General features: G+C 42.8%; 1 protein-coding gene across 3 annotated transcripts in view; it reads right to left on the bottom strand.

The window, feature by feature from the left end:
* hipk2 (homeodomain interacting protein kinase 2) overlaps positions 1–24,182 on the bottom strand; it is a 74,107-nt gene that overhangs the window by 37,338 nt on the left and 12,587 nt on the right. For all 3 annotated transcript variants that reach the window (XM_052061678.1, XM_052061677.1, XM_052061679.1), the window contains exon 2: positions 13,832–14,987. In XM_052061678.1, the coding sequence (XP_051917638.1) occupies positions 13,832–14,987 (1,156 nt within the window). The remainder of the gene's footprint in view (positions 1–13,831; positions 14,988–24,182) is intronic.

Raw genomic sequence — 24,182 nt, 5'->3', positions numbered from 1 at the left:
GAGCGCACTTTCAAATCACATGTCAACGTGGGACGCATTAACTGAAGCTTTATTGTCACGCTGCTCCAAAGCTCTGGAACAACCTACCTCCGCACCTCCAAAACTGCACACCTCTTTCCACTTTCAAGTCCCGACTAAAAACACACCTGTTCAGTATTGCCTACAACACATAGCTCTTCCATTTCCATGTTTTTATGATTTTATGTCTTGTTTTTATATAACATCTCGTTTACAAATTTTTACATTGTATTTTCTTATTGTTTGTACAGTGTCCTTGGGTGGCATGAAAGGCGCTTTTAAATAAAATGCATTATTATTATTATTATTATACTACGGCGACAGTTTCAACAGGGTTACTTTGGCACCCTTTATGCTCCTCCGCCCTCTGGATGGATGAACCGAGATCGAAGAACGGAACACGCCTCATGAAAAGGTCACATTTCTACATTTTCAAACAACAAGGTCAGGTCATGCGAAGAATAAAATTTGTGGTCAACTATGGATTTTTTTAAAAAGTGAACATTTCTGTATGAGGTGGGGTGAAAAACTCAAAGGGAATCATATTTTACACACACGCATACACACATGTATATATACATATATATATATTTATACAATCAAACTTCGGTTTTCGAACGTCTGTTCTCGACCAAATTGGTTTTCGACCAAAAATTTTTTTATTTATTTTTTTAATGCCTCGGATTACGACCGAAAATCGGTTCTCGACCAAACTGAGCGTACTTGAATGCGCCGCTTGACTACTCTCGCCTTCCTTACACGAGGAAGTGACGCTTCCTCATGTCGCGTTCCATTGTGAGCAGACGTGTTCAATAAAGATTTTTTTTTTTAAAAGAGCGTGGTTTCGGTTTTCGAACAAATCGGTTTTCGAACAGCCTTCTGGAACGGATATGCCTATATAAAAAATATATATACAGTATATATATTTTTTAACCCACCAGGGTTGGAAGAACACACAATGTACACAGCTGGTAACTGCGGATGAATACCAATTTGGGTATCATTGTGGAAATGAAAGCTTCAGCTGAACCACAGGCTCCTGCAGAACAAAGGACAGAGGAAGCCAGGGAGGAGCAGTAGGTGATCGGGTATGAAAAAAAGAGTAAGAGAGCTGAGGGAGCGGGAATATGAGGGGCGGTAGGGGCCGAACTAAAACAATAACTTTGGAGACCAGAGTGGACACAACTGCCAGTGGTGGCTGGCGGCCACATTTGAACAGCCATCACTCCAATTCCGGTAAAGCTGGTTGCCATAGCAATGGTTATCAACAGTTTCATTTGAAAACTTGCGTAATGTAATTAAAGTGCTTTTTACATTCCTTTAATTGGCTGTAAATTAAATGCAGAAAAACAAGGTGCAATGTGTGAAAGACTTGCAAGGCCACTGATGATTAATACAAATATGAGACTTTTAAATGTTGTACCTCGCCAAACAAGTTTATTGGATGCCTCTGAATGGATTCGTGTCGTATGGATTGAGCATGACATGTTCAAGGACTCTGCGTCTTTTGTATCATTCACAGCAATTCCAAGCAAACCTCAGTTCACAGATGTAAAATCAAAGGTTGTTGTGGGCCGATATTGATATCAGATAAGGTTAAGATATCATGCTCCCCCCCAAAAAAAGTATTGGATTATATCAGTCTACATCCAAAATCTCCGATAGCAGCACTCAAATCCAAGGAGTCCATTACAAATTTGGCTTGTATTCTTTGGCATTCGACTCAGCATGACTAAGATTTGTTCTTGGTTTTACTGTTTGGTGCTTTCTACCGCCTTTATTACCGATTTGTCTTACTGTTTATTGTGCATGTTAAATTGCTCCATGTACAGCACTTTGTAGACAGTGATGGCTGTTTGAAAGTGCTCTATAAATACTGTTGACTTGACTTGAATCTCACCGTGTTTTCAAGGGTGATGTAAGCTATGTTCATCCTAATATGGTACATTGGGATGACATGTGCTCTGTGTTCAACGACTGAGGCCAACCTGGCACCGTAATAAATGATTTCACGCAACACGCCGGAGCTGCCGCAGCACATATGCAAGTGCATTTCTAATATACAACGTGTATGGGTCGATTAAGCAGGGCAATTGTGGTCTGTGGACGGGAATACTCAAGTTATGTGTAGTTGTACAGGAACATAAAGCTTTTATGCTTTCTCGGTGGAATTTTGGCTTGGTGTTCAGTTTGTGGCTCTTGTGTGGGTTGAGATATATATCGCTTAATGCTCACTGGTGCCACTCAGTTTGCCATTACAAGCTGAGCTAAACAGATGATATGACGCACACGTCATAAAACACTGGGATTAGTGCTCAAAACTCGATAGCCTGGCACACGGAGACATGACATTACTTTGCAATTTTCGGTCTTGAAACGTGGCAATGTTGATTTTTGCAATAAAAGAGGAATTCCCCCTCATGTCTGCTGCTTGGCTGCTTCCGTGCAGGGGCCATTTTATAAGGAACAAATCGTCTCACCATAAAACAAGCTTGCCCTTTTGGAATACTAACCTGTTAAATATTTAACCAGAATCCAACACCAGAGTAATTATTTTTCCAAACAAATTACATCTCAAGCTGAAACCGACTAAATCCCAAACACATCAGCGATACCTCCTCAGTCACTTGGAGCTATTAGTTGTTGTAAATTATTTAACAAGCCTACGCAGGATAGGCTTTGCTTCAGAGCGGTTCTATGAATGGTTCACCATCTTGACAGCCTGTCCTATTCCAGAAAAGCAATTTACCGTATTTTCACGACTATAAGGCGCCATTAAAAGTCTTAAATTTTCTCCAAAATGGACAGGACGCCTTATGGTGCGGAGCGTCCTTTATATGCGCTGAGTTCCAAAATCTGACTGACAGCCAACACGCTGTTTATATAGAGAAAAGGCGGAAGTGACTGTGGCCAGGCATGCGGGAAAGAAGTCGGCCAATCAGGGAAGGGTGGGCGTGTATGTATACATATATGGAGAGAGAGAGAGAGAGAGAGAGAGAGAGAGAGAGAGAGAGAGAGAGAGAGAGAGAGAGGGAGAGAGAGGACAGGCAAGCTAGTCCGCCAATGGTGAAGGGTGGGCGTGTAAGTGGACGCCTCAAGCCAGTACCAACACTTGTATAGCGTGTGGCAATGTGCATTGTTGCAAAACAACTCCAGTTTTGGTTTCTAAGAACCCCTGAAAATAAATTCGACAAAGAGACACGCCTACGAAGCTCAGTTCAAACTTAAAGCCACCGGATATGCTTTTGGCATGCGTGCCCATCTCACAGCAGCGGTGAAAAAACAAGTCAAGCAAATGAACTCTGAGCTTGCCTTTATTCCCGGAGGCTTGACTAAAGAACTCCAACCGCTGGACATCGGCATCAACCGGGCGTTCAAAGTAAAGTTGCAAACGGCATGGGAACAATGGATGATCGGTGGCAAACACAACTTTACAAAGAGTGAGAGGCAGCGCTTGGCGAGTTACGCCACAATACGCAACAACGAGAGGGAACGCTGCGTTTTTGATGGATTACGGTACTTGCACAATTGTTCAATTCTTTCTACACACACACGCGCTGCCACCATGTTTCGCTCTGTTCTTTACTTTCAAATGTGGGAAAGCTTCACACGAGAGAAATGTTGACTTTGCTGTTGCTACTCCTTCTTTCCGCTCGGCAATGCGTAGCAACTCACACTAGCATGTGATGCATTCAATGACAACTGAGATGTGCAGTCCTCTGCTTCTGATACAGAGGATGAGGATGATGATGGATTTCGGGGTGATGATTGATCGAAAAACGTGAGAACATTGTACGATGGCTAAATAAAATACACCCGAACTCAGTTCTGCTTTCGTTGCCTTTTTAAAAACGTCTAAATCTTATCTGTATGTCTTGGCATGCTACCGTATGCTTCAAGCCAACGTGTTCGAGTGCGCGCATGCATGCCGTATGTTTAAGCTGTCGTATGTTTTACCACTGTAAAACTGCGGCCATTCGTACGGTGCGTCCTGTGTATGTGTAAAATACAGAAATGTCACCCATTAATGAGACTGCGGCCATTAGTACGATGCGTCGAATAGTCGTGAAAATACGGTATTCAAAATGTGTTCAGGCATGAGACCACACCTTTGGAGTTCAGTTCAAAAGGTAAAACAAATAACAGTTAAATAAAAATAAAAGGCTATGCTTACATACTGTGTATCGTTAGATGGCATTTGTTTTACTGCCATCTTGACGACAAATAAAAACTCTTTGAGCACAATGCGTCCTATGCTTCAAAGCCGAGTGCCATAATTGTCATGCACCTTTTCTGGCTTGATGAGTGTTGCTGAAAATAGTCCGCGTTGTATAAGAGCAGAGTCTCATTCAATTCTGCCACTGACAATAAAAGGAGGGACGTTTTTAGAGAGTGTGACAACAGCCACCCTCAATTTGAGCAATGGGCTGTACCCCACCTTCTATCAAAGGCACATACAGTATTTAAAAAGCACGACAGAGGTGGGATATAAAAAGGAGCCATTGAAGAGAAAACAAGTCACTATGATTGAGTGAGACTGTGTTTAAACAACATGAACTGGGGGACTTGGGGGAATCATCAAAGCTTCATTTTGCCTGATGCATATTAGTCAAAAACATGCATCAGGTGTGCTTGAAATTATCTTTGCATGTGTGTCCATGTTGTGCTGTCTGAACAAGCGCTGGTAGTGTAGTGGTACATGCTGCTGCCTTTTGTGCAGATGGCGCGGGTCGATTTTGGGCTAACATCCAATATCCAGTCGCTGCTAGTTCCGAGCTAAGATAAGGTTGCAATTGCATCAGGAAGGGCATCCAAAAATAAATAAATAAATAAATAAATAAAAATCCAAAGTCACAACAATGTTGTTGTGCTGAAAGTTATGTTGGTTTTATGCAGGCCTGGGTGTGAAGAGTTACCACATGTTTTGGACCATAAAGACCCTTAAACCCTTTAATTTTCTCAAAAATTAACGATGAGCCTTGTAATCCAGCCCGCCTAATGTATGGATGATGTTGGCTTTTCAGTTTGTTGTCTTTAAATTAAATTCCTTTCAATTATTAGCATTCTCATTCTTATCTGCATCTAGTAGTCACAATCAGGCATATGGTTTCATCATACAAGAACCAGAACTATTTGCTGCTTTTGTGTCGAAAAATCACAAGATAAGTAGCCCCGCTTGATTATTTATGGCGAGACATTTATGGCAGCACATTACAATGTGGGACAATGCCATTGCGGTCTGTGGGACCAAAAGGTAAAGAAAGTTAAATTTGTCTTTCATACATAACATTAACTCCTTCATTCCACAAGACGTACTTATACATCTTTTAAAAATTAGGCCCCATATACCAAGGATGTACTTGTACGTCTGTCTTTTTTTTTTTTTTTTTGGCGTCATAGAGGAGGAGGGTCTGATGCAATCTGTGAATGAGAATAAGCCGTTTGCATTGTAAATCATGTAACAAAGCGACCAGTTTGTGGCAGTGGTGCCTCACGTGATTGAACTGCATGCTTTTACAAAAAGCTATTTTTCTCCATTTTTTGCCCAGAAATCGCCATTTCCATGAAACTTAGCCATTTTGTCATGCCGATTGCTGAAGAATAGAAAAAGATAGAAACATTTTTTTTTTCTGCTGAAAGAAAAGAGTCCAAACTTTATTTTGGTAGGCTCCATGTTTATATAGCATTAGAACCAAATATACTGTGGGCCTTGCAAGATCAGTCAAAATCCAGTAAAATGGATTGAGGGGGTTGCTCCAGTGAAAATGGCTGGGATTGAATGAGTTCATGTTTATGATTTATAATTTTAAAAAATGAATGTATAATATGAAACAATGATACGTTTATAAACATCCATCCATCCATTCTCAACCGCTTATGTGGGGTCGGGTCGCAGGTGCAACAGCCTAAGCAGGGAAGCCTTCTTAGCCTTCTTAGCAGACTTGCCTTCCCCCAGCCACTTCTTCCAGCTCTTCCCGGGGGAGGGGATCTAATTAGATGCCCAAGCCACCTCATCTGGCCTCTCTCGATGTGGAGGAGAAGTGGTTCGACTCTGAGCCCCTCACGTATGACCGAGCTTCTATCTCTCTCTACCTCTCTCTGTCTGTCTCTCCAGCATATTTGAGAAGATGTAATTACCAGTGCAGTAAATATATGCATTTTTCCTCATAATTCTAATATACACAAACACAAACAACATCCATTTCCGTCTCCCCAACTAAGCACAATCTGTGATGGTATTTGTGAGTTATTCTCGTCTCCACTCAGCCACCAAATTCCTTTTTGTATCTCAAGCATGCCTTCTCCCACTTCTTTCCTGCATATTTTCCAACCTGAGTTTTAAATATTCATGCAAGTGGATGGAGATGGTGAAGGTGGGCAAGGGAAGGTGGGAAAAAAAGAGAAGCAGCACGAGTAAGCACAGCACATGGCAGGGGGGACGACCGCAACCACCATACTGGAGGCTCCTTTCAGACGGATAGCGGGTATCCTAGTATGGTGGAGAGAGGTTCAGCAGGACGCCTTTTGATTTATTTAGACCTGAGGGCGCTGGTGCCAGTCAGCGATTGATGACGGCCATCCCGCCTACGTTTCATTCCAGAGAAGAAAGACAAATGCGCCAAATGTGCAACCTATGCTGTGAGAAACGTCACCCAAGCAATCAGCTTTAAAATGAAAAGAAAATAAGATGTTTTTTTAGCGGCAAGACATTTGATGTCAGATTTTTATTCACAGAGAGGTGTCAAGCCTGTTCCCGAAACCTGTAAGGCCGAACGAGGTCACACTCGTGTGTCGGCACCGCAAATGCTGAGGTGAGCCAATCAATACACAGCAGAGTAACTGCAGCCTCCTGTGGACGGCTCACTGACTTTTATCAAGGCACCTTAATTTCTTTCAGCCTAATGACCTGGTGAATGTATGGAAATTGACCCGGGAGGGAGAACACAGATGAGTAGCAAGGGTGGAACGGTGTAGTGAAACTCACATAGCCCCGGTACATTGCAGGGAACCCCCCCCCCCCCCCCCCCCCACACACACAAATCTACAGTTCATACAGTAGGTGCAGCATATTTGTGTCTGGTGGTAACAGAAGTTCACATTTTCTCTCCAATGGAAGAAGCATTTCATTATTTGACTTGAATAAGTGCCAGAAGCCCACAACTGTGTGCGTTATGTTACATATGCTTTACGACTGGTAGTTAATTAGCCTAGCTGCTACATTCTCCTGCTTGCTGGTTGCTCTGTGGAGACACATGCAATAGCTGCCCAGAGGCGCATTATAAATGAAAGAGGTTATTAAGATTCTGTCATGCATACGAAGGTGTTATGACTGTCATGAAGAAAGCACAATGGTGAATACAGTGAACCTTAATGATCATTTTAGCGGTCTTGTGACTGTATGCCAGTGAGCAGTGGCAACCTGGTCCAGGAGATGGATTTGTTTATCTTTTGTTAGAAATTCTATTTCATATAAAATACAGAATTTCAAGTCAATTACAGATGCATTTGCGAAGAATATGGTGTATATGACTAGCAGGTGGGGCACACAAATGATTGAACCCTATCAATTCTACATACCAACAATTATCCCTGACCGTTTGACATGACCAGAAAAACTGAAGAAACAAGTACGAAAGATGGAGAAGAAACTGCTAGGCATTACCGTGTCTATGTAAGGTATGTTTGAGGTCCGTTGTAGTTTTATAATGAACCACAAATCATTTATGTTGAATATGACAGAATGTGCTGGAGAGAGTAAGAGAGTACGCGCATACCACAGATCTGCATACCACAATCTAAATGAAAGCTCGACTGCAACAATGCGCCATCTACTTGAAGGGAAAAGGAGCACATTGCCACGTATGGCAAAGGATTGCAATACGACCTCCGACACACCTGCGCTTCCACCGCTTGCTTGCCTCCTCCCACTTTCCTCAGATTCCTCTCATAAAAAGTGCTTGCACCTTGAACAGCAACACCGCCTCCCTCTGCTTTTTATAGTTCATCTCGGAGTCCCATCTTGACGTTTAACTAGCTTTGGCACATGTACATATCAACAGACACTTTGCAGAGCAGTGACTAACGTTCAGCCTCCTGCATTAAGATGTCCCTTACTGCTTCTACACGTGTGGCAGAATCAATGTGCCGGAAAGCCTGCTCTGACTGCATGTGTTGCGAGAGGCAGACAGATAGGCAGGTGGTGCAGAGGCTCCCTCCTCTTACCATGCATTGCCTCTGATGGAGACATACATATTTCAGCAGTTATTAAGGATACAACATAAGCCTCGGGGTTGTCAAAAAAATCCTACGGTAGCATCAGCTCCACTCGACTTTGCCAGCACAGAGTACTGTAGATATATGTGGTATTTTTTCATGGAATGAGTGCCTTGGGGGACGTAGACTCATGAGTAACATCAGTACCTGGAGCACCTGTATTTGTGTGTTTGACTGTTTCCCTGTTCAATTAAAGGCTGAAAGTGCATGTGCGATTGTGGCTATCCTTGCCCACATGTGAGTGTATTACAGGCAGGGGGCATGCTCCCCGTTCGCCATAACACCAATAAGGAGTTGAAACGAAGAGTGGCGTGGCAAATTTTCCCCATGTTTGGGAATCCGATGAAGGACCAATTCTGGTGTCAAAATTGCCCCACGGGATTGCACGTCAAAAACCTGAGCTATGAAGCACAAATGTCCTTATGCAAATAATCCCACAATTCGCCACGCAGCGAGTGACGCACATCATGTGTCACAGTATTAACACAACATAGCTGGTCAAATAAGCTTTATTTAAAAAAAAAAGAAAAAAAAAGAAAACCACTTGTTCATCCAGTGGCGCATTGTTTACATCTGCCGGTTGCGGCATGGTAACCAGAGTTCGCGAGCTCACCTGAATTTCTGAGATACAACGTAAAACTCTTTTTACCCTCCCAGTTAAAGAATTTTTGGTCGTGACTAAAACGCAGGCGAACTGATGCAACCAAGGAACAGCTTCCTTTCTGGTATTTGTAATAACTTGGCCCATTTCTACCACTACAATGTGCCTACAAGCCACTAAACTACGCCTACAACCTGAAAAAAAAAAAAAACATAATCCCTGAAGTGTTATGTGCTTTGTGTTATTTGGGCTACAATGTATTTGCCTTGTGCATGTATATGTGCCGCACATCGCAAGAGATGGTGAAAGCATATACATTCCCTACAATGGAAATATAACTCGTTTACATCTCACCTCAAACAAGTTGCATATGTATGTACCTAAATGTGCAGTATGCAAACATGCATACCTTTATGAAGGTACAACATTTCTATTTACACTTATAAAGTTAGTCATACAATTATGAGTTACAATTATTAGATCAAGCTACCCTGTCATGAGCAGACCTTGAAGAAGCAGCTGCGGCCTGTTCACGCATACACAACCAGACAATCACACGCGCATACACATACTTATCATCACCGTCTTCATCGTTCCTATTATTTTCCCCCACGACGTGGAATGATCTGCGGAGCGCTCGGTGGACCGTGCAGTTGGTCGGACGGGCCGCGTTGCGGTCGCCCCTCGTCCCTCCCCGTCCCTCTTCCCATTCATCCGCCCCCTCATTACATGTTATGTCTTATGTCTTGTTGTAACCGTTATATACTTATTTATGTGCTAGGGTCTTTTTTTATCCTGGACTTAAATTATCCTCAGAAGAGGATAGTTTGAGCGTGTCCCCCCCCAACCTAGTGGTTTCCTTTCTGAACTCGGACTGTAAATGTCCCCATTGCGGGATAAATAAAGAATATCTTAATTAATTAATTATTTAATTTAGACCTGTCAAGAACATGACTGAGTGATTAACATCATCAAGAATAATCAAAGGCAGAAATGTTTGTCTTGAGATGGATGTAATTTTGTCCGTTGCCCTGACAATTACTTGTTTCTCTAAATAATCTCCACATCTCCTAAACTCACCTAAACTGCTGACATCAGGTTGTGAGGATTATCTGGAATAATTGCCTTGAAAGCACCACATTCACTTGCAAAATTAATTCCTAGCAAAAGGCGTCGAGTCCACGGTGGAAATCGTGGCAACGGATTTCTGAAAATCTAACATCAGAGACAAAAGCACAGGAACAAAGCACATCACTGTCATTGACTGACTAAATATGTCTCCCTTCCGTCATCAGATGTCACCACGAAATCAACTTCCTTCATTTTCTTCACTGCATGTCTCACTGTATTCCATCTCCACTACCGTATCTCAAGGACGCTTGTCTGATGATGTATATCGGAAAAAGCCAACTGAGACAAGACAATAATCCGTTTACGTGGAGAGGTATAAGCTTGATGAGAAGGCTTGCCTCTTACATCACCTGCTATAAGCAGGCAGGGGACAGGAGGTACATATAGGACCAGGATTGGGCCACAAGAGGAAGTAGTCAAGATATTAAACCCACCTCAGTGTGATTGTGTAGTTCTACCCGTCTGGAAATTACATCGATAATAATAAATATATTGTTGAAATAACATATTTATGTCAATCAAAACTGATAATGACGATTTCATTAGAATGTGTAGCTCCCTCATGAAATGGTTGAAGCAAATTCAAAATAGCAGGTAATATTACAGTTTCATCAGCCCCACAACCATGCATTCATGATGCACTGAAACAAACAAAACCGAAACTGGAAGGACCCCATGAGCTGCTCTCGTAAATAGCATGCTTGATTTTGGTTTTGTTTTGTTGCATAAGTCAACGTTGTGGAAAATCCATAACTCATTTGCAAAAGGCTCCTTTAGTGTGTCCATGAACATAAACAAGCACGCTCTATGTATGACATGAAAAATACAAACATCAGTGAATGACGGCTACAAAATATTCAGCAAAAGGATGTATTAAAAAAAAAATTGTCATAACAACTCTGTGGGTGGAATATCTATAATGGGCTTGAATGTAATCTTACTTTTGTGTCAACAATAAAACAATTGAATGTGGAGGAAAATGCAAATATGCAGTGCCTAGAATTCCTCTTAACCATTATTTCACAATTACCCAAGTTCACCTCATCAATCCAAAACACTACTTGACAGGGGGAAAGAAAGCAAAAATAAAACATGAGTGAACAAAGGCGATTTAATTCCAGTAGGCTCAAAAAGATGAAAGGGGAATGTTTTGGCTAATGTGTGGGGAAATAAAGTAACACAAAACCCGTCTTAGCTAAGCTGCCAAATGACAGCCGTGTGTAGTCAGTAACCTGAAATAGAACCACACAACGCACCAGCAACCTGTTATCTTTTCATCTGAAGCCATCAAAGAGAGTTTAACGCACTCATCTGAACCTTTGAACACCCTGTGAAATGTACCCGCAGTCAAAATGTAGTTGTTGCCGAACCTTCACATGATGCACTGACCATATCCCATGAGCTCATTCGCCTCAGTCATCAAAATCAATCAACACCACAGTGACAAATATACAAAGTAGTGGGCCTTTCAAGAGTGACTAAAGAACACACCAAAGAAGGACATTCACATCACATCAGGGTCACACAGGCCTTGATCTAGAGTCTTTTTCTTTTTTTGGTTTTCCTTCCCATCTGCTGTTTCTCAAAGAGGAAATGAAAGGATGAACTTGCTACTCCGCTCTCCTCATTTCTCCACCTCAAAACAAAACAGGACATTTTACGGCCTCATTATTGACCTGCAATACCGCTGACGAGCAACAACAGATAACTGGTAGGAAAGTTGACTACAAGATGCGTACATGCAATGCGTGTTGGAGCCCGTGTAGCTCTAGCAAGACATTGAATTGGCCTATACGTTTTTGTATATGGAGTATTTTTAACTGATACTTTTCCGGGGGATGATAAGTTTGAAGAAAGCCATTTTTAGAAAAAGCACAATGACAACAAAAATGAATTGCAGGAGGCGGATGATACATGTGGCCTGCTCGAAGTGGTGCACTGAGTAAGAGCAGTGATTCCCAACCAGTGTGCTGTGGCATATTAGTGTGCCGCGAGAGCTCATCAGGTGTACTGTGATAAATTAGCCAATTTCACTTAACTGGCCTGAAAATCCGTTCTTGACTACAAATAACATACGGTATCTTTGTTCAGCTACAAATAACATATCTTTGTTCAGCTATCAATCGAGGCGAGCGACATGCGCTGCAATGACAGGCAGAAAAATGAACCTGTGTATCTACTGCATATTTTGAGATATGTTTATTTGGTGATGAGGAGTGAGATTTATTCTCAATGTAAAATAGTGCTGGCGTCGAGTGGAATCCTTGTAACTCCAAATCATCACTTTTATGGAGACCCCTCATATAGTGTAGACTTGTGAAAAAAAATGTACCAACTGGTGACATCGGAGGTTTTGTCGTGATGCCAGTGGAATTTGCCTCCATTCAATGAAGGTTGGAAAACACTGGACTTGAGAGACGAGCTCTTGTCAGGAACCGAGCAAACATTGTTTGCATGGGGGAAAATGGTTCAACTAGACACTAACATGAACATGTCGTTAAAAATACCCCTAACGTTAAGAGAATGATCACCATTCTTGACATTCATATGACAACCACCTGGCATGTGCCTGTGGTTATGCGTTTGTTTTGAGTAGGTATGATCATAAACGACATGAGAAATACTGTCGTGCTGACACACCTGCTATTTCCTTTGCCTCAGCGACAACACCAGGCCGGGTCCCTGAGCGCAGCTCAAGTGTCTCTTTGTGTGAACATTAAGGCTGTTTGATTACCGAACGCTGCCTCAGCTCAAACCTAAGCACTTTTTTGGGGGGTTAAAAGGGATGTGTGAGAGTTACAAGACAGGAAGATCTTCTAGGAAGTCATCTGGTTCTAATGCAGGACGCACTGGTGTGGATTACAACCACATATTACAGGAGAACTCAGGCTGACCCCTTCATCTTCATCTCAGGGGAAATGGGAGCCCTTCATGGTGATGAGGCCGAAGGTCCACGGGAAAACTGGGCAGTGGGAAGCAGGCCCCTGGGCAGGCTCCATGATTGGCGCCTTCTTCAATGAGACTGGCTCTCATTGTAAAATCTTAACATGACTTTAAAACAGACGTATTTTCCCCACTGTCCATCCATCCATCTATTTTCTACTCCGCTTTATCGCAGCCATCTTTGGGCAGTAGGCGGGGGACACCCTGAACCGGTTGCCAGCCAATCGCAGGGCACACAGAGACAAACAACCTAGGGGCAATTTAGAGTGTTCAATCAGCCTGCAATGTTTGTTTTTGGAATGTAGGGGAAAACCGGAGTATCCGGGGAAAACCCACGGGGAGAACATGCAAACTCCACACAGGAGCTGGAATCGAACCCAATACCTCTGTACTGTGAGGTTGACAAACTAACCACTGGACCACCGGGCCGCTCTTCCTCAATGTCACTCTAATATTAAAAGTGATTCATCACAATTACCTTTTTAACAGAAATTGCCCGATTCTAACCCAGCGCACGTACGCACGCACAGAAACACACAGACACGCACACGCACACACACACACACACACACACACACACACACACACACACACACACACACACACCATGCATAATCATTGCGCATCAACATCTGCATCCCACAATGGAAGAGATTAGCGGTTCCGAAAACAAAAGCACAATGAGCAGTGTTGTAGACTTCAGTTGCATCAACTACTGGCCCAAAAATCGGCTTTGCTTTTAAATTGTTGCCATGAAAAGAAGACTAATTCAAACAAGACTCAGAAATACAACCGATGCTCCAGTAAAAGGATCACAAATGAACTCGGGGAGATCAATAGAATGTTTAATAGCCGAACGCTTACCTGTAGTATCTGGACTGTAGATACGTGGAGCAGACAGCTTTGGAGACATGGCTGGCTGAGCCAAAGTCAATGACTTTGACTCTATAGGGCTGCCGAGATGGATCTACGAGCATGATGTTTTCCGGCTTCAGATCAGCATGGATCAGACCGAGACTCTTCAGCTTCATCAGCGCCGAAGCCACCTGCTGCAAAACGGGTCTGATGTACTTGAGCGGCAGCGGGCTGAACTTGTTCTGCTTCAGGAAGTCGTACAGGTTCTGCTCTAGCATCTCAAACACCAGGCACGTGTGGTTCTTATGCTGGAAGCACTCATAGGCTCTCACAAAGTTGAAATCATCTGCGCTCTCTGTGCTAAGACGCGCCAGGATGCTGACCTCGATCTGACCCTGCCTGGCGTACGACGGGTGGTTTTTTAGGATCTTGATGGCCACAATCTCGTTGGTGCCTCTCTTCCAGCACTTCACCACCTGTCCGAATGTTCCCCGTCCCAAGAATTCCAGCACTTCATATGTATTGGTCATGGAGCAGAGTAACTCATGCTGCACCAGTTGGTAGTCCCCCTCATTGTTGGAGCCGCTGTTCTTGGATGTGGCCGTGGAGGCCGCAGTGGCCACTGCAGCCACCGTGGCGCCACTGGCTGCTCCGTTCTGGATCATCAGCGGACCGTGCTCCTCGATTATCTGCACACTGCTGTTGTGGTCTAGCTCTTCGCTCTTGCGTTTAAGCCCACATCGCTGGTAGGTGTCCAGGAGACTGACCGTGCTGCGGCGAATCAGATTGTGAACCCCAACAACGCCGCCAGAGCCACCCCCTCCGCTGCCGTTACTGCCTCCACCCCCGTTGCCCAGCAAAGCGCCGACGCCCCCCGAAGTGCTACTGGCTGATGCGACCACAATGTGGCCCGCACTCGCTGGGAAGATGAGCGCCTGCTCGTACGGCAAGGTGGAGCCGGCGACCTGCAGGGAGCTGCTAATTCCGAGGGGGCCGCTCACGGCCGACACGTTCTTGCTGCTGTTGTGGCTGTAGACTTTGCTGTGTGTGCCGTACCCTGTCATATCCCAGTTGCAACTCTGCTCCACCTTCAGTTTCTTCACGCTAAAGAAGGCACTTGATGGAAGAGTGTGAGGGGAGAACACTTGCACTTGCGAGGCCATACCTGTGACGAGAGGGCACAAGACGGGAGGGGCGAAGAAGGAAAGTGAGAGGTTGGGAATTTCAGAGTCAATGAAACATGAGTGCAATGTTGAAGCTTTAAATAAAGACAGCTTGGGTCAGAGTGGGTCATTAACCAAGCGGATACTGTATGTCGAAGCATCAGCATGTTAACATCATTAATTAACATCACACTAAAGGCAAGGAGCAAAGATCCTTTTTCTAACGAGCGCTTATATGTAAATATACTTTTATGGGAAAGTTAGGCAAGCAAGTTAAGATGCATCAATTGCTAAGAGTCAAGTTTTGTTTCTCCTTTCCAGAGAGGTAAAAAATAAAAATAAAAAGAGGACTTCAAACGAAAAGAGCCTTTCAAACGGACATGCGGCGTATAGACTATGAGACGCAAACATGTACAGTACATACAAACAAGGCAACAAATAAATCCCCAGGAATGACTGCAATTTCCTTCTTCACCACACCACCCAGCTGCTGCATTTATTGGGGCACAATAACTCACTTTGGGGGAAAAGACTTTTTTTTTTGTTCAGAAAGCTGCAAGGACTGCAGAAGAGAACTGAACTCTATCTCAACCACAGATCCTGAAGACAACAACACCAACGCTAAACTGCACGAGTGTGCACTTAACTCTTGGGAACAAGATGCCTTAGAGTAAGCAAACGCCTCTCCAAGTAAACAACTGCCCAAAAATAGTCACTTCTTTATCTGCCTCCTTTGCAAACAGGCTTCTTTGTGGCATTGAAATGATTATCACAGTACAGAGACGATTATATGCAGCTTGTAGTTACGCTCCACTCTTTCCAGTAAGCCATACCATATAGGTGGCCTCGAAACAAAGTAAGAGCTTCCACCTGGTGATGCCCATAGACATACATAATTTCATAAGGTTTCAGATGAACTGATGCCTGATGGTAACATTCTGTAGGCAAGGAGGAAGCATGTTTGGGGATTTTAAATGAAATTGAACCTACCCGCATCACTATAAGGCAGCTGAATAATTTTGTCCCTCCAATGAGCAATGAAAAATACGTGCTAAGTAAGATATCATTACGGTAATGAGAAAAATATATCTATAACTTGGTACAGTAATATGTAAAACTTTATAATTGCATTCATGAAAAAAAAAGTTGTTATGCAACATTCCGAAATATAATAAAGTCTTGAAAAGTGCTGCAATAAGTTTTAATGAGTGAGTTTTACATTTCGGTTTCATTGCTTTTGTATGTCTGTATTTTTTTTCTTCCACCGGGCCTAACCCGAGACATTGTGGGCACACAAATTAACAAAGTCAAGGTGTTGCACTGTATTTTTTTCACTTTTTCTTTCACTTGTGGCAAAGTTCATCGTTTATATATTTTCTTTTTATTTAACATATTTATATATTTATGTTTTGTAAATTTTAGCCGTGTGTGTTCAATGCACTACGTTTGCACTGTGGTTGAGAGAGGAAAGTCGTTTCATCTGTGCTGTGTTACACATTGAGCACATTTGACAATAGAAACTGACTTGACTTGACTTATAGAAAAACACGAGCTGTGTCCAGGGGCAGTTCCATCAAAATTGTCAACCACTAAATGGCAGTAGCTCTGAGACTCGAGACTCTCAAGACCCAAAACATAGGATATGTTTCTGTTTCGCTAGTTTGCGTCCCCAGATCTTCAATGTGTTTTTCAGGGCCCAAACCTCATACTGATCGGGTCGTAGCCCCGTCCCGCTAACAGTTCTCTATTCGTGTACATCCGTGGGATCCAGTTGGAAATGTATCGAATATATATATTCATTCATTCATTCATCTTCCGTACCGCTTGATCCTGACAAGGGTCGCGGGGGGTGCTGGAGCCCATCCCAGCCGTCTCCGGGCAGTAGGCGGGGGACACCCTGAATCGGTTGCCAGCCAATCGCAGGGCACACAGAAACAAACAACCATTCGCACTCACACTCACACCTAGGGACAATTTAGAGTGTTCAATCAGCCTGCCACGCATGTTTTTTGGAATGTGGGAGGAAACCGGAGCACCCGGAGAAAACCCACGCAGGGCCGGGGAGAACATGCAAACTCCACACAGGGAGGCCGGAGCTGGAATCGAACCCGGTACCTCTGCACTGTGAAGCCGACGTGCTAACCACTTGGCTACCGGGCCGCCCGAATATATATATATATATATATATATATATATATATATATATATATATATATATATATATATATATATATATATATATATATATATATATATATATATAATGATTGTCCATTCAATAGTCCTAACGGTTCTTTTGTCTCTTTTGCTTCCTCATCTGAAAGCCGGAACACACATTCTTACGACATTAGGGGAGAGCATGCACATTTATGGAATCGATTATGTAGGCAGGAAGCAGAGGGTATTGGCAAATGCCTCGTCATTTCATCCTGAGCGGTGATCACGATTAGTCTTGTAAAAAGCTATCAGCTCTCTCTTCTAACATGCATACTTTCATTTGTATTTCAACAAACACTTCATGTTCCATTTTCGTCTCAAGTCTGGCTTTGCTCGGACAGTGCCGCTATCTCTACACTCATCTGGTCTTATCCCAAAGGCTGTAGGATTGGTGCTGTCATGCACATTAGAGGGTTTACAGAAAGCCTGACAAGCGTTAGAGCTCATGTCGCACCTCCGCCTGTCCCATATTACATATTAAAGCTTGTTATATTAATGACTCGGCATGCTCACCAGGCTGTACTTTTTTTGTCCAACCGGACAATGAGTGGCCTGCAGGTATGGATTGTCCAGAGAGCTAATAGAGAACGCCCAGGAGGCTATTAGGGGCAAGGCTCGCTGCTAATCACATAAGCTCGGAAGGCCAGATGTCACTTCTTGGATTACCAATTCCTGTGCCTGTACTTTTCGCTAAATATAATTTGAATGATGGGTTGCGTCAGTGAGTGGCGTCAACAGAGTATGACTGAAAGCCCGACAAGATAATCACATGCACAGCCACTGTGATGGATGGATGGACACCGAGACCGCTCGTTCTCGAAAATTCAACTAGCGTGATGAGGGAAATGTTTGGACTATAAAGGGGCCCTGTCACTCAGATGCAACACTGTGGTCAAAGGGTTCACTTGATATTGGCTGCACGGTGCCATGAACTGAAGGACACACGTTCCCGAAAACGGGTTGAAGCAGCGGAATTGGAAGTGGGTGTTTAGAAATACACACGAAAAGAGGCCTGCCTTGTTATGAATGTGTGTCCAGTGGCTTTTTTTTTTCTTTTGCCATGAATGTAAACGCACAAACAAAAGTGCAGTGTCCAGTACCCGTAGAGCACAAATAAGTAATTACATGAGCTGACAGTAAGAGGTCAAATGGCTGGAATGTTATCTCATGACACACACACACAGGCAAATATATGACTAATTATACTGGAGCTACTAGGCGAATTTCTGAAACTCTTGAAAAATTTAGACACGTTTATGTGTTTGGAATTTGAACCACAATGCTGTCAAAAAATAACCTTTAATTAAAAATGTGTTATTGAACTTCTAACTCGTAAGAGTGTGAAAGGCTCTTTGCTACACATTGACAGAGTTTAAATGCCTTCAGGAGCCAAGATTTTTCTTTAAGCATACCTAAACGAACACACTGCAATTCAGGATTCCTGAGACTCATTTTCCGACTCACTTCCGAGGCAGCATGTTGAAATGGTAATAGTCAGTGTTTTCAGAAAGATTAGGTCTCTGTCAGAGGATTGTTAATCTTCGTTTTAGGGAGGATCAGGGCTACATACCATGTGGGGACGGCGTGAATACGAGAGAACGAGATCAGAATGGGAAGTGGCCCTGACATTTTATCCTGTGACCTGCTTCTGTTTGCACACCTTTATTAACTGTTTCATTTGTACTCCCATGAGGAACCGCGTTAAAATACCAAATTCTACTCGACAACAGAGACTGTCTTTCGCCAGGCCCAGGATTTTCGGGGAGTGTGCAAACCCGTTTTTCATCAGTTTATGGTTAACAGCCATAAAATGTTCCATCCTCAGCTTGCACCATATTGGATGGAGGTGCCACGGGAGACAACAGCAATCAGCGAGGAGATTATCCACAAACGACAGTCAAGTAAATGTGGTGACTGAATATATTTGGACTACTTATGGAGGTGAGCGTCCGTGAGGGGGAAGGAGAATTTATTAGTCAATGAATTGACTTCTTACTGTCTAGAACAGAGATTGGCAACCTTAGATACCAAAAGAGCCATGTGAGCTATCAACTACAGATAACAAAAAAACAAACAAACAAAATAAAGTGACAGCCAAAAAACTTCTTTTGACATCTGATATGAGGATAACACTGCATATGTCCTTTCTTTAAATCAGTGTATTTAATTATATATATATTTATATATATATATACATTTTTTTTGGTCATTTTTGAAACAAATCAAATGCTGCAGGGAACACAAAATTGTATTTCTGCATGTAACAAAAACATTTTAAACTCTGGAAAAAAAGACACTGGGTTGAAGCTTTTCAATTTCTATTGGAGTCCATCTCATGTTCCTGAAGTTAAAAGGGCCTAATTTAAATCAAGCACCCGTCGTGAAGCAAAACGGTTTTCTTTGGTGTTCCCTCATCATTTTCTCGCCTGTGGAACCTGCAGTCATATCTCAATTTATTGTTAAACTTGTGAATTCAAAAGGACTATTTCACTTAATGCAAAATATATTATATATTTGCAAAAATGATAGGCATTCAGATATCTATTTCAATTAGTATAAGTATAAAGTATAGATTTTTTTAATTGTGCACAAAATGAGCCAATCAGTGATGGCGAAGCGGGCATGTCATAACTAACTGACATGTTGAGTCGGGTGTGTCTTAACGTCCGTGGGAGAGGCTCCGTCGAACCCCTGAGACTGATTCAGCGAACCCCTGGGATTCGATTGAATCCACGTGAAGAACCACTGACCTAAGCTATACATTTTAAGGATGTTCCCGATCCCCGTTGACACGGCCCAACCCGAGAATGTGCCACGATAAGAGCTCAACATTTTTTTTTTTGTATGTGGCCATAAAAACACCTATTATGAGGGAAAACATTTGACTTGTTGAAATACAAGGTCAGCTTCACCGGGCACGCAACCGATGGTGGCAGAGCTGGTTGCGCTGCTTCAGCTGGCTTTCTTACTCATCAGATCACAAGTGTCGTAAATGTCCAAAGAACAGCGCTCAGAAGGAAATAAAGAATAAAAGAAAGACGGAAAGAAAATGTTTTGTTTTGTTTTCTTTTTTAATGGGAGGCATACTGTATGTTTGTTTGTTTTGTCCAGATCTTAGCAGACTACCTCCTGGTTCATGAATGTCATAAAACTGTCAGAGCAGACAAAGGGGGCTATATTTTGGTCCTGGGTTTGTGAGGTAGCTTTTCTGTCTAGTCATTTAGTAAGCTACTTTCTAACTCATGGAGAATGTTGTCAGACGGTAGAACTGGAACTCTCTCATTCGCATTCCGGGGTGGGTGGAATAGTTTCAACGTCACGAACATGGCAGAATATTGAAGAACCAAAACCAAAATCCTTTAAGTCTTGCTTTTATCCAGATTTCCACCAGAATGCCTTGCACCAAAACCTCCAATTGGTTGAGCGTTCCTAAAACAAGATTTCTTGCTTTCGCGACTGTCTGCTTGACGGAGATAATAACTGACACGAGTGCAGCACCAGAAACCAAACTCTCAGCATGTAATGGAAAGGAGCAAGCAATAAACTTGTGTAGTTTACCGTATATAACATACACCTGCTCATTTAAGAGCGAACACCGAGCGCCACTGCAAACATTAAAATGGCATGCAGTCTTAATTACAGTGGCTATTTGGGCCTTGCGGGGTCCGACACCTGATAAGCAGCCGCACTATAACATTTATCATTTACAAACCATGAAAACCAACTCCCCATATCACGCTTCCTCTCACGATCAACAACGCCAGCTGGACACAGCGCATGGGCAAAGACGTCAACACAGGAGAAGTGCATGCGAGGTTGGAAAAGGACAGCGTTTCAGGAAGTAGAGGACAAAAGACAATGACATGCAAACAACGAGGCATACAATGATGCTGATAGTCTCACAAGGACACACACGCCTGCATACACAAACAACAGGTCAGATAATGTATCTCTCTCTTATTTTTACGGAACGAACATCCACAGCAGAATGTGGTGGGGGCAAGACGCTTGCAGTGAGCAAACCTAAGCAGGTCAGCTTTTTATTTTGGGCACGCTCGAGTTCTTTCAAGCATTCATAACGACACATTGGATTTATGCGATAACTTCCACTGTCGCGATCAATTTGTTAAATCAGAATTGGGTTGTTTTAATAAAGCAGATTGAAAATGACAGTGGCAATGTTTACTTTTGTTTTTGTTAAAAAAACTGCTAGGACAGAGCTAAAAGACATGAAAAAACAGACAGCTATAAGATTAAAACAAAGTATTTTGTTTTTGTGAGCTTTTTTCTCCCACTTTAATTCAAAGACAATTTAGCAGCGCTGCATTTCATTGAACTGTGGAGTGCCTGAACGCTCCCATGGGCTAACAACTAAGATAACAAAAGCCCAAAAATAAAATAGGACAAGCCAAAGCTTTGCTGTGTGTATTCTTTCACGTGGTAAGTGGGGAAGCACTGAAGAAAAAAAAGAATGAAACGGGGGAAAAAAAACAACAACAAAGAACTGGATCTCCTAAAGCGGTATTCCAAAGCAGGGGTCCCCAACCGCCGGTCCCCATTTGGTGCCGGGTCGCACAGAAAGAATAAATAACTTACACTCTTTGCGTTTTATTCATTTCGGAATCTGAAAGATGTTTTTTTAAAAAAAATTGTTATATCAGTCTACAATATGTTACTCTTGATGGAGGTAAATGTGCGCTTCTCGGTCACGTGATAGGTTACCGCATAAAAAACAAACGTCTTTGAAAAGTTTTTTCGGGAAGGGGAAAAGGTCCAGCCAGGAGACAGAAGAGGAGCCTCCGACTTTCAAGAAAGAGAAGGCTACACTCAATAGACAGTATCATGAGTCCTATTTCAAATACGGGAGACTCACACGCACCAAGCTACTCTGCATAATAAGCGCCAATGGTGAGTCATATTTTTCATGCACTTTTTATTTGCGGCGTATCTTATTTTGAAGGCATGTTTAAACTTTACCATAGCGACCAGAGAATGTTGCGGCCAGATAGGACGTTCCTCGTGTCATAATTCGTGTTGATTATTATGTTTCGAAAAATACCACACTTTTCATGCAGATAATATCATATTATATTGTCGTATCTATCCGGCCTTAAAGGCCTGTCCCTGAAAATATTGTCTGACATGAAACCGGTCCATGGGGCAAAAAAGGTTGGGGATTACTGTTCTAAAGCAGTAATCAAAACAGGTAAGGTTTACTATTAACAATAAAAGACTTTCCTAATTACACAATAAAAACACAAAATTAATTGTCTATTCCTCTTGGACTCTTCAGGATCACTTAAACAAGACAATGTTTACCGACTCCAAAATAATTTGCAGTTATGAAAAATAATGCTTTTGAAAATGCAAAGATTTCACCCGACAGTGGCGATGTGTGTGTACGCGCGTATTTTTATGATAGTAATCCTTTTCTTTATCATAAAGGGTGACACAAGCTGCATCACTGTCTAATGCGGGGGTGGGCAATTACTGATTCAAATGAACAGGTTCAATATCAGGCTTCCGCAGAGCTTGCTGATGATCTGATCGGTCTTCCAGGACTGGAACTGCCCACCCGTGGTCCGAATGGAAAGTGAGCATTGTTTTGGGTGTGTTCATAAAGTCAGGGGTCCAAAGTCTGTTGCTGAATGAGTATCGAACAGAGGCAGCTGAAATATTGTCTGTCCTCCCAGCTCACCTACACTGCCAACACACCCACACACACTCGCCTCCTCATTTGCATGCCATCTCGCTACGTAAATCCTCCCCCTCCCGCAGATGTGCAATTCCTGACACTCATCAAAAGTGTCATGAGACGTTCCTCAACTCGATATCAAAATGCTTACGTCTAAATTATGGCAGTCAATATAGGTGCATTAAAAGACACACCCAAAGGGAGTCATGTAAAGCCCCGCCCCCCTCTGGAACCTTTCAATGAAACGTGACAAGCGAGAAACCAGTCCAACCTGACCAGGAAGCTTGGGGACCAGCCACTCACAAAGACAGGACCTTCACTTCCTGTATTTCCAAAACATAGCAACCGATAAAGCAGCCCATCACAGACATGCGAGGGTTTCGTTAGCGGGGAATTCTTGGACTGATCTGTCGCACAGGTGCTTGCATGCCCAAAAGTAGGACATCTTTCAGAAAGCGACCACATGTTAGATCATGAGAAATGCTGATTTACAAGCAGAGAGACACACAAGCGCCATATGTCTCACACCAGAGACCGTATACTTTATTTGTCCCTGATGTGGTCTTGTGCCCCCAGACCCCCCTATGCAATCAAATACAAAGTGGAGATGCTGCACATGCCTCCCCAGGCGACACAAGTATGTGATATTTCAGCAGAGGGTGTGAAGCTCTTCCTTTGGGCTCCACTAAGACTACAAAATAGACTATTTTAGGCTACTTTGTGTCATGAGATGTTTCATCTTGTACTCCCTTCCTCCTTACTTCAGGTACTAATCCATATACATGCATATTAAATTGCCTTAATGTCTTCATCTTCCCTCATCTTTCTCTTTGGAACATTCCCTCCTGTCCTTTACGAAGTATTGAAATCCCATCGTGCTGTCCGGTACTGTTTGGCAAAATTTACCACAGAGATGTGCATGCTCGTATAACAATTTAGCCAGGCATATGTGTCCTTCCTTAATCCATCTGAGCATGAGCATGAGCATGAACACAGGCAATAAATACAGCTTGCCGACTCAGCACTTTGATTCAGTCTGAGGATCATACCTTTGCCACATCTTTTTTGGAGTCCTCACAGAAACGGACAGCAGACAGAAAAGCTTTTATGCTTCAACTTCACATTAGTCACCATGTTTGGAAAGCGCTTGCCTAAATATCTTGAACTGTGTCAGTTACACAATATAAAAGGAACTCAAAGATCCATACAAATGTGCAGGTATGGACCTGTTCGTGTCGTCTGACACCTGACCCTGCATTTCCAGTTCCAAATTGGCTGAAAGGAA

This window comes from Hippocampus zosterae, chromosome 3, assembly GCF_025434085.1.
Source record: "Hippocampus zosterae strain Florida chromosome 3, ASM2543408v3, whole genome shotgun sequence".
NCBI classification, from domain to species: Eukaryota; Metazoa; Chordata; class Actinopteri; order Syngnathiformes; family Syngnathidae; genus Hippocampus; species Hippocampus zosterae.
Note: the sequence above shows the minus strand (reverse complement) of the source record. Positions and strands in the feature narration are given on the sequence as shown.